Source organism: Hypomesus nipponensis, chromosome 25 (genome assembly GCF_054491055.1).
Source record: "Hypomesus nipponensis isolate SF chromosome 25, ASM5449105v1, whole genome shotgun sequence".
Lineage (NCBI taxonomy): Eukaryota > Metazoa > Chordata > Actinopteri > Osmeriformes > Osmeridae > Hypomesus > Hypomesus nipponensis.
This window is the reverse complement of record NC_140385.1, coordinates 1,201,991-1,212,935: the sequence shown is the minus strand read 5'-3', so window position 1 is coordinate 1,212,935 and position 10,945 is coordinate 1,201,991. Positions and strand designations below refer to the sequence as shown.

Genomic DNA, 10,945 nt, shown 5'->3' with positions numbered 1-10,945 from the left:
CCGTCGGGGGTCGTGACATGTCTTGGCACACAGGTGTATTTACAACTGCCCAACTTGCCCAACAACAACCTTGACCCTTCCCCAGAGGAGCCTAGTATATTTGAACAGTGATAAGAGCAAAGCGCCGTACATTTCCACTGTAGTGTAGCAACATTTCCGGATAGTTCCAACTACCCAAACCCCTGTCCCTCGTGTAAGGCCTGCACAAATGGGATATCATGGTCCATAGAGAGGGCACAATTTCTGTGGGAATCAAAAGAGCGCTTGCGGTCTCCACAGCTCGTGCAGTTTATTTAACTATAGGCCTATCACCTCCAAAACTACTGTTTACTAATTAAATGCTAATTTTCAAATATTTGGAGAAAGACAAAAGTTTCCGTGGGGTGTAGCCTACATTTTCAAGTTACTAAAGGACAAACACATTTCAGCCTCGGGCATTCAACCCAAGTTGGTATCGCTCTTGAACTTGGTTAGAGTAGCTCTAACCTGTCTCTGCTTGCCCTGTCGATAATTTTGAGCCTGCAATGATAAAGACATCACCTTCCATGTACAAGGTTTTACCAATTGGAAAAAGACTATGTTTATTTTACATAAAGCTCAAAAAACTATTTGTGTTCAAATAATGCCCCAAAAATGTGTACGCCGCTGCGCAAGCTGGCATTGAGTGTGGAAGTCTGGATCTATATCATATCAAACCCAGAATATGTCCTAGGTTTGGGCTGAGCCCCGAATATTTACAACGTCTGGCTCCGCGCCTGATTAACAATATAAAAAATAATACAATCCCTTTTCGTAATCATGAAACCCCCCAGAAATGTCCACTTCACCTCCAGTCAAAGTAGGCTGCATCCGGCCCTGGTCAGAGTTGGTAAATGTCCAACTGTCCAGTGGTAGCCACAGGGCTGGGGGCGTGTGATTGGTGCAGCATCACAGGGCTGGGGGCGTGTGATTGGTGCAGCATCACAGGGCTGGGGGCGTGTGATTGGTGCAGCATCACAGGGCTGGGGGCGTGTGATTGGTGCAGCATCACAGGGCTGGGGGCGTGTGATTGGTGCAGCATCACAGGGCTGGGGGCGTGTGATTGGTGCAGCATCACAGGGCTGGGGGCGTGTGATTGGTGCAGCATCACAGGGCTGGGGGCGTGTGATTGGTGCAGCATCACAGGCAGGTGGATGGACCTACTATCAAGATGTGGAGTTTATTTTGGCTCCCTCCACTAGGGGGCAACATCAATGCATCTACGATTTAGATGCATTGATCATTATCTGCTATAGATGTTACAATCAGATAAGGACCGGTTTGGCATGTTTGTCATCTGCTAGCCCTGAAACACTTCCTACTGTGGTGATATCACACACACATCATTCATGGGTTTGACATGTTATTAGAATGTATTCATTTGGCAGACACTTTTATCCTGCCTGTCTTTGCCAGACCAGTTCCCAACTCCCCTGTACAGGCCACCTAGTAAACACACCCCTAGCAGATCAACGTGCTCTGTGCGGGACAGCAAACCCTTTAGCCTGTCATCTGCCTAGCAACAAATGACCGGATAAACGGTTATGATTGGCCCAGCACTATTCAGGCCAGGTGGATAAACACTTATGATTGGCCCAGCACTGTTCAGGCCAGGTGGATAAACAGTTATGATTGGCCCAGCACTGTTCAGGCCAGGTGGATAAACGGTTATGATTGGCCCAGCACTGTTCAGGCCAGGTGGATAAACAGTTATGATTGGCCCAGCACTATTCAGGCCAGGTGGATAAACGGTTATGATTGGCCCAGCACTGTTCAGGCCAGGTGGATAAACAGTTATGATTGGCCCAGCACTATTCAGGCCAGGTGGATAAACAGTTATGATTGGCCCAGCACTGTTCAGGCCAGGTGGATAAACAGTTATGATTGGCCCAGCACTATTCAGGCCAGGTGGATAAACGGTTATGATTGGTCCAGCACTGTTCAGCCCAGGTGGATAAACAGTTATGATTGGCCCACACTATTCAGGCCAGGTGGAAATGTGTTCGAATGGGAGGGGGTCCAGACCTAACCTTGGAAACAGTCTGGAAAGGGGCAGGCACTTTTAAAAAGTAACTGGAAGGTGACTTGATGAACCATCTGTCTATCAAAGGCTGTCGTCACACCTAAACCTATAACAGCCACGTAGCATGCTGACTGGTCCAAACCACTGTGATTTGGGCCCAAACTAAGACAATACCAATATACCAGATGAATCCTGGCTAGACGGATTCTTGTGTGTTCGTTCTATTGGGAATTCAGGATATCCAGCCCCGCCCCCTCACAGCCCCGCCCCCTCAAGTGGAGGCCCCGCCCCCTCAGAGCTGCCAGAGGAAGAAAACAAGAGATTGCAGATTTGTCTGGTTCCCATCCTACTTTTATTCATCATAGTCAAAACAAGACAGTTTGAAACCTTCACATCACAAAAAAAGTATACATTGTTTTTGTGTTCCTTAGTATAAAAAAGATTTAAACAATTAAATCAATGTATATATCCTAGAAGTACAAAAATTACATTAATATATTAAATAATCACTGTTTGTATATTAGATAATAATATAGAAATGTACATGTAAAGTCTTACAATGCACAAATTGATATCAGTGTAGTAATGTTACAGTATGGTCATAGTAACATTCCTTAAAATCATCATCCCCATCACCACAATGAAAACCACACAAATATAAAAATGATACAACCTGAGTTTGAAAACAGAAATCTCATCACAAAACTGTACGATCTTCATGTTAAAATGCACAAATTTACTCAGTCATCACCATCACCAGTCAGAATCACAGATATAAAATCAGATATAAAATCACAGAACCATAGATATATAAAACAATTTAATATATACTGTATATAACTGATTTGTATGCAGCACATCATGAATCATTCCCTGCTTTTTTTTTTATGTCTGTTGTTGTTTTTTTATGACCACAACAAACTAAGGCCAGTTCAGGATTTATCATCACCACAATGGAAACCATACGAATATTAAACAATGATACAACCTGAGTGTGATAATATATAAATTTCATCACAAAACTGTAGGACCAACATGTTAAATACACAAACTGAACTCTGTGTCACAGTATTGTTCTCATCATGTCAGTCATATTCCTCGTCATCATCACCATAATTAGAATCACAGATATAAAAATATATACAAACTCATATGTATGCAGCACATCATGAATGGAACAAGAATCATTGACAGCTTCATTAAAAACATACAAATACAAGGTAGTTGTATTTTTCTGTCCACAAATCTCTGGTTTTCCAGTTCAGGATTAAAGGTGTACTATAAGTGAATACAATTGTTTCTCTTCTGAATATGTCAATACGTCAAGATATGTGTCTTTTAAACAATGCGAGTTATGTCAAAATGAGTGTGTATGTTATGGGACTGATGTCACAATGTTGTGGGAGTAATGTCACAATGTTGTGTATGTTATGGGAGTTATGTCACAGTGTTGTGGGAGTGATGTCACAATGTTCTGTTTGTTATGGGAGTGAAACATCAGAGAGTGTTAACTCGTGACAGAAATACAATCAGATGAAATTATCCTGATTCTTAGGCAATGAGAATTGTGTGTTTGTCTTCTCTTCAGGTAATGGGTACATTTACATTACATTTATGCATTTAGCAGACACTTTTATCCAAAGCGACTTCCAAGAGAGAGCTTTACAAAAGAGCATAGGTCACTGATCATAACAACGAGGTAGACCCAAACATTGCAAGCAGCCAAAACATGAAGTATACATTGTGAAAAACTAAACAAGTGCCAAAGGGAAGACCCATAAGAGCATGCAGTTATACAAGTTACAAATTAAAACATGAACCCCAAAAAGTGCAAGACTGTACCTGTAGAAGAACAATCAACAGTAAAATAATCACAGCGAGTACAAGAGTTAACTTTGTTATAATTAACATACAAGAGCAACAAGTCTCTCAATAAGAGTCATTGTGATCCTGGAGGAAACTAACATCAGGTCCAGCCAAGCATTCCCAGGTGCCGTTGTACTCCCAGAACAAGTGCGTCTTGAGCCTTTTCTTGAAGGGGGGGAGACAGTCAGTGTCCCTGATGTAGGTGGGGAGGTGATTCCACTATTGGGGGGCCATGGAGGAGAAGAACTTGTGTTGGGACCGGGCGGTCTTGAGTGAAGAAAACCGTAGGTGACGGGTGGGGGTGTAAGGCTGCAGGAGAGACTTGATGTAGTCGGGTGCAGTCCGGTTCACCGCTCGGAAGGTCAGTACCATGGTGTTGAATCTGACACGGGCTGTGATGGGTAGCCAGTGGAGAGAGATGAGGAGCGGGGTAACATGGGAGCGTCTGGGTAGATTGTAGACCAGGCAGGCCGCTGCGTTCTGAATCCTCTTAAGAGGGCAGGTTGCACATGCTGGGAGACCGGCGAGCAGCGAGTTGCAGTAGTCCAACTTGGAGAGGACAAGTGCTTGGACTAGCAGCTGGGTGGAGTGCTCAGACAGGTATCTCTTGATCTTCCGGATGTTGTAGAGGGTGAATCTACAAAACCGGGAGACTGCAGCAGGGTAGCACACACATAGAAACACTCTCCTCCTCATCATCTCTCCTCATCTCGCCTCCTCCTCTTCTCTCCTCTCTCCTCCTCTCTCCTCCTTCTCCCCTTCTCGTCCTCCTCTTTCTCTCATCATCATATCTTCATCCCCCTCTCCTCCTTCTCATGTCGTCTTCCTCACCAGAATCAGGTCATTTAGGGTAAAAAATATGGAGTATAATGTAAGTCATATAACATGCATCACACACACACGCACTCACACACACATTGACATGCACATACACACTCACTCACATACACACATAATAGAAATGAAATGTTTATTGTGAACTTACCAAGGGTATTTCGTTTTCAGCTGTGGGAATGTCTGTCGGACTATTTATCGCTATGGATGAAGATGAGAAGTTAGAAACAACTTTATTACAGATAAACACACAGATAAAGACACATTTACACACACACACACACACACACACACACACACACACACACACACACTGACATGCACACACACACTACTCAAGCGCGCACTGACTAATAAATTACCTTGTTGACGAAGACGACCTTCAAATAAATCAAAGAAGAAGGAAGGAAGAAGGAACACACAATAGTCAAACCCACATGTTCACTTCCACAGGCTGGTTTACATGGGATTTAAGTTCCTCAGTCAGGAACTCTGGTTACTGTAATATGTAGCAGTTCAATCCAGGACACTTACCTCTATGTAGGCCTATCCAAACCAACAGACCGACAGAAACTAACACTGCAATAACAGCTATAGTTATTGAGGCTATATAACCACCTGAAAATGTATCACACTTAGGTTTTTCTGGAGGCTCAACTGAAAAATGAAAACAGATTGACACAGATTAGTGTCTAGGAAAGAGTTGCCTTTTACTAATTCTAATGTGTTGCTGTTAGCAACCACACCTCCAGCTAAACCTGATACAACCTCAAACTGGCCATTCACTCACTGTCCATAGTCCATTTGAGCTTACCTGATCGAGCTTGGGCAGTCTTGTTGGCTTGATATACTCGGCAGGTGAAGGTTTCATCTTTCGTCTTGTTTTCTGGTACAGTAAGATTGCTTCTCACGTTGTAGTGCTTGTTATCTTCAGAGGCTATTTCTGGTTCCTTGTCAGCGGTGAGTGCGTCTCCCTCACCATCCCACCACTCTACATTAGCGTCTCTGTACCATGTTGTAGCCTCGCACTGTAGACGCACCTTCCCGTCACTGGCTCCCAATACCGAGATCACCGGAGATGCTACAACTACACAATAACATACAGGTTTAAATACTTCAGCAGAGGGCATCTGCGAATGTAAGTTCGTGTTGAGATGGTTGAACTGACTGGCACTGCTGACTCACAGCCTTTAAAATTTCTGTCCCGCCATTTACAATTGGCACGTGAAAACACCATAGGAAAAAAAATTATGAATATGGGAACCTACCAACAGTGAGACGGGTTGTATTCAGCAGAATATCTTTTAAATGACATGTGTAATTTCCTGCATCCGACAGTTGAACCTCCGAGAGTTTTAGGGAGAAGTTTCCTTTCTTCAACTCATCGGTTCCTAACAGTGCCGTCCGGCCTCGGTAGGACTGTACCTGTTTGACAATATCGTCTTTGTTGTCCCGGCGAAGGTGTACGTATACATTTTTATCCTGCTCAGATTTTCGCCACTCTATCGTCGGCATGTCCGTGGCATTCTTGCTGGAACACGGTAGAGTGACGTCGCCCCCAACTACGGTTGCGGGATGCGAGTCCCCCGCTATAGCATAGATGAAGCGGGTGACGACCAGTAAAGCAACACCGAGTAGCATGGTGAAATTCTTCAGATATGTACATTCGTTAAAACATGAAAATCTCACTCGATGCCTGCCAGACTGACAGAAATTGAAATATCCAAAGTTTAACAACTTTCTTCGAGCTCATATATCAGAGCCTGTGATATTACAAAATCACGACCACGACTGCAAATTAGTTTCACTTTTATTACACATTTGCATTGCTGAAGTCTTCTTTCCGGGTTGATTGGAGGAGAGTGAAAGTGCCAATTTTTTTCATACACAAAAAGAAACATTAACAAATGTCTGAATGATAAGATTGTCCTATACATTTAGAAATGTAATTGAAGTAGCAAATCCGGACAATGAGAGAATAAGAATTCTCAATTCCAGAGCCCAGCTAATGTAGGGCGCCACCTGCTGGATTGATCACGTGTAGTGTGCCGTGTGCATCAAAGGTGCAAGTTTTTCTGGAAGTTTTTCATTGTTTTCCTTGAGGGTTTAGGTTGGTTGAGGGGCAGTTCTATGGGCGTATGTGAAGCCCTCTGTGACATGCTTGCGTGTAAAAAGGGCTATACAAATACATTTGATTTGATTTGATTTGAAGGTACGTCAATGAATGTAGGCTAAATGTCTTTAAAGTGGACATTGCACAACCACATAATCACAATGTTATTCTACAATGAACTTATTGACCACTGAACTTCATTCACACAACTTTGTTGTAGATTTTAAAGAATTAGTGTTTGCACACATAATCCACAGGATAAGGAGAAAGTGGTTTACTCTCATGGTATCCTTGCTGCTTAGACAGTGTGTGTGTGTGTGTGTATATGTGTGTATATCATGGTATCCGCCCCCCTGCTGGTTAGACAGTGTGTGTGTGTGTATCATGGTATCCGCCCCCCTGCTGGTTAGACAATGTGTGTGTGTGTGTTTGTGTATCATGGTATCCGCCCCCCTGCTGGTTAGACAATGTGTGTGTATATGTGTGTATATCATGGTATCCGCCCCCCTGCTGGTTAGACAGTGTGTGTGTGTATGATGGTATCCGCCCCCCTGCTGGTTAGACAGTGTGTGTGTGTATCATGGTATCCGCCCCCCTGCTGGTTAGACTGTGTGTGTATCATGATATCCGCCCCCCTGCTGGTTAGTCAGTGTGTGTGTGTATGATGGTATCCGCCCCCCTGCTGGTTAGACAGTGTGTGTGTGTATCATGGTATCTGCCCCCCTGCTGGTTAGACAGTGTGTGTGTGTATCATGGTATCCGCCCCCCTGCTGGTTAGACAGTGTGTGTGTGTGTGTATCATGGTATCCGCTCCCCTGCTGGTTAGACAGTGTGTGTGTGTGTGTGTGTGTATCATGGTATCCGCCCCCCTGCTGGTTAGACAGTGTGTGTGTGTGTCATGGTATCCGCTCCCCTGCTGGTTAGACAGTGTGTGTGTGTATCATGATATCCGCCCCCCTGCTGGTTAGACAGTGTGTGTGTGTATCATGGTATCCTCCCCCCTGCTGGTTAGACAGTGTGTGTGTATCATGGTATCTGCCCCCCTGCTGGTTAGACAGTCAGTCAGCAGCCAGACAGGATGGAGTTCACACCACTCTGCTTCATGCTCTGTGAGTAGGCCTGCTGTGTGTGTGTGTGCAATGTAATGTAATTTATTTGCAGATGTTTTTATCTGGATTTTGATTAGATTAGATTAAATTTATTGAACAACACAAGTATAGTACAACGAAATGCAGATCCCTTTTACCACTGAGCGTGTGTGTGTATGTGTGTGTAAGGGGGAGAGAGAGAGAGAGAGAGAGAGAGAGAGAGAGAGAGAGAGAGAGAGAGAGAGAGAGAGAGAGAGAGAGAGAGAGAGAGAGAGAGAGAGAGAGAGAGAGAGAGAGAGAGAGAGAGAGAGAGAGAAAGAGAGAAAGAGAGAGAGAGAGCATAAGAACGTGTCTGTATGTCTCTCCCTCTCCCCCTCTCATCTCTCTCTCTGTCTCTCTCTCTCTCATCAGTAATAATGATCCCAAAACAAACAGCAAGTGCAAAAACAGCAGGTTAGTAGATGTTGTGTTTGTCTGCAGTATATTTCTCCTCCATCTGTTTCAGCAGATACTCTATTGATGACACTGTGGTGAGTTCCTGTGTATTTTAACAGACTGGCCTCTTCCTCTCTCTCTCTTCCTCTCCTTCTCTCCCCCTCGTTAATTATGTTTCGCTCTCCCTTTGTCTCTACATTTCTTTCTCTCTCTCTCTCTCTCTCTCTCTCTCTCTCTCTCTCTCTCTCTCTCTCTCTCTCTCTCTCTCTCTCTCTCTCTCTCTCTCTCTCTCTCTCTCTCTCTCTCTCTCTGTCTCTGTCTCTGTCTCTCTCTCTGTCTCTGTCTCTCTCTCTCTCTTTCTCTCTTTGTCTCTGTCTCTCTGTCTCTGTCTCTGTCTCTGTCTCTCTCTCTCTCTCTCTCTCTCCTGCAGTCTCTCTGAGGGTCAGTCCCAGCAGATCTCAGTTCTTCAAGTATAACTCTGTCTCCCTGAGCTGTGAGGATCAGGGGAGCTCTGCTGGATGGAGGGTGATGAGGAACACCACTAAGAGATGGCTGGAGACGTGTCCTGCTGACTGGGGTGTTGCTACAGCAGGCTCCCCCTGCTCCATCCAAGACACGTTCCCACATGACACTGGAGTGTACTGGTGTGAGTCTGGCTCAGGAGAACACAGCCATGCTGTCAACATCACAGTACATGGTACGTTCACACGGTCTGAATTAATTACTGTTCATAGGATTATCTGGAAAGATAATTTGAATCTGTCTCCTCTGTTGTAGATGGAGCTGTGATCCTGGAGAGTCCTGTCCTCCCTGTGAACCAGGGACAAGCTGTGACTCTACGCTGTAGATACCAGACACCTCCCTCTGACCTCACAGCTGCCTTCTACAAGGATGGATCTCTGGTCAGGACTGAGGCTGCAGGAGAGATGACCATCCCTGCTGTGTCTGCATCTGATGCAGGGTTGTACAGGTGCAGCAACTCTGAGCTGGGAGGATCTCCAGAGAGCTGGCTGGCTGTGAGAGGTGAGAAAAAGAATGTAACACCAAAACAATTTGCCCAGTGTGTGAGACAAAGTAAAACTTCTACCACCACCTCTAACTCTCCATCGTCACCTCTATCACCTCTACCTTTCCCCTCTTCCACCTCTCCCTCCTCCACCTTTCCCCTCCTCTACCTCTTCCCTCCTCCACCTCTTTCCTCCTCCACCCTTCCTCCAACCCTCCTCCACCTCTTTCCTCCACCACCCTTCCTCCACCCCTCCTCCACCTCGACTCCTACTCCACCCTTCCTCCACCACCACCTCTCCAGCTTCACCTCCACCCCCCCTGCTGTCTCTGCCCAGACTGCTGTGTGGCATCCTGGTGTCCCTTCCCTACCTGGTGGTCACTGTCCTGCTGCTGGAGAGGTGCTGCAGGTCTAAAGGTGAGGTCATGGTCAAGGTCATTGTCAGATACGTGTAATACTGATTAACATGACATTTCGTTCATCTTGCGGACGCTTTTATCCAAAGGGATGTAGAAATAGTTCCTGACAGTTTTCAGTGGTTAGAGTCAATGAACGATCTGTATTGACCAGACACATCGCATAGTAACCACATCTCCAGGTGTGTCTCCAGGTGTGTCTCCAGGTGTCCTAACTCTCCTGTCTCCTCTGTCCAGGTGTGTGTTCAGAAGCTAAGTGTGATAAAGAGGAGCTGTGATGATGTCACAAAGTGACCAGGTACCTTTTAGCTTCCCATTCCCTAGCCTCTCTGTTAGCATAGCTATCATTAGCCTTGTGTAGAATGAGGTTTCTGCTAGCCTAGCCACCACTCTGTTAGCATAGCTATCATTAACTTTGTGTAGAATGAGGTTTCTGCAAGCCTAGCAATCTGTCTGCTAGGATAGCAGATTGATAGATGTTTACATTGTTGGATGTTTTTTGTAGTTTTACATGGAAGAATGATGCACTGAAGTATTGTTGCTGTTCAGATGTATCTGTATGTGTTCTCAGGGAAGACAACATTTAGTCACCTTTTGTATAGCCTGCAGAGGTTAGCATGTTTGTATAGCCTGCAGAGGTTAGCATGTTTGTATAGCCTGCAGAGATTAGCATGTTTGTATAGCCTGCAGAGGTTAGCATGTTTGTATAGCCTGCAGAGGTTAGCATGTTTGTATAGCCTGCAGAGGTTAGCATGTTTGTATAGCCTGCAGAGGTTGACATGTTTTGCAGTGTTGAGGTGTGTGTGTGCATGTGTGTATGTGTGTGTGTGGGGGGGGGTGGGGGTCCCATTGTTCTCTGACCCTATCAGCACCTGATCTCCATCCTGTATTGCCAATAAATCAATAAAGATCAATAACATTGTGTAATAAAAACCTTTAACATGCCTACGAAGAATTCTTCAAGCCACATGATGCGTTACAGTGGAAACGACAGGGTATGTTTCTGAGAAAGGAAGCTGGCTACAGGTACTGAGAACTGCTGCAAAACCACAGAGGAGGGAACTGTGGTTCGACCGGGGAGACAACAGAGATCGTTTCCTTTCATTGTTTGACATTTTCTTGTTTATCGTCTCCATAAGACAGGTG

The 10,945-nt window shown here is 45.0% G+C and overlaps 2 protein-coding genes across 2 annotated transcripts; one reads left to right on the top strand and one right to left on the bottom strand.

The window, feature by feature from the left end:
- Positions 1-3,063: 3,063 nt before the first annotated feature.
- LOC146221620 (butyrophilin-like protein 2) lies at positions 3,064-6,527 on the bottom strand. The gene is made up of 5 exons (XM_084691087.1): positions 6,010-6,527; positions 5,556-5,828; positions 5,104-5,398; positions 4,893-4,942; positions 3,064-4,729 (listed from the first exon to the last, which is right to left on the bottom strand). Exons 1-3 carry the CDS (start codon positions 6,380-6,382, stop codon positions 5,238-5,240), a joined length of 807 nt encoding a protein of 268 aa, XP_084547213.1. The 5' UTR covers positions 6,383-6,527; the 3' UTR covers positions 3,064-4,729; positions 4,893-4,942; positions 5,104-5,237.
- A 1,409-nt stretch (positions 6,528-7,936) lies between these two features.
- On the top strand, positions 7,937-10,737 carry LOC146221619 (Fc receptor-like protein 5). Its single transcript, XM_084691096.1, has 6 exons — positions 7,937-7,963; positions 8,354-8,395; positions 8,808-9,074; positions 9,155-9,400; positions 9,687-9,800; positions 10,037-10,737. The coding sequence occupies exons 1-6, from the start codon at positions 7,957-7,959 to the stop codon at positions 10,075-10,077; spliced, it is 717 nt and encodes a 238-aa protein (XP_084547222.1). The 5' UTR covers positions 7,937-7,956; the 3' UTR covers positions 10,078-10,737.
- Positions 10,738-10,945: the final 208 nt, after the last annotated feature.

Coding starts and splice junctions, on each gene's coding strand:
- LOC146221620 (XM_084691087.1), bottom strand. CDS start 6,382: ATGCTACTCGGTGTTGCTTTACTGGTCGTCACCCGCTTCATCTATGCT. Junction 5,829..6,009: donor TACAACCCGTCTCACTGTTG/GTAGGTTCCCAT, acceptor GTTATTGTGTAG/TTGTAGCATCTCCGGTGATC. Junction 5,399..5,555: donor GACTGCCCAAGCTCGATCAG/GTAAGCTCAAAT, acceptor TTCATTTTTCAG/TTGAGCCTCCAGAAAAACCT.
- LOC146221619 (XM_084691096.1), top strand. Junction 9,075..9,154: donor TGTCAACATCACAGTACATG/GTACGTTCACAC, acceptor CCTCTGTTGTAG/ATGGAGCTGTGATCCTGGAG. Junction 9,401..9,686: donor GAGCTGGCTGGCTGTGAGAG/GTGAGAAAAAGA, acceptor CCACCTCTCCAG/CTTCACCTCCACCCCCCCTG.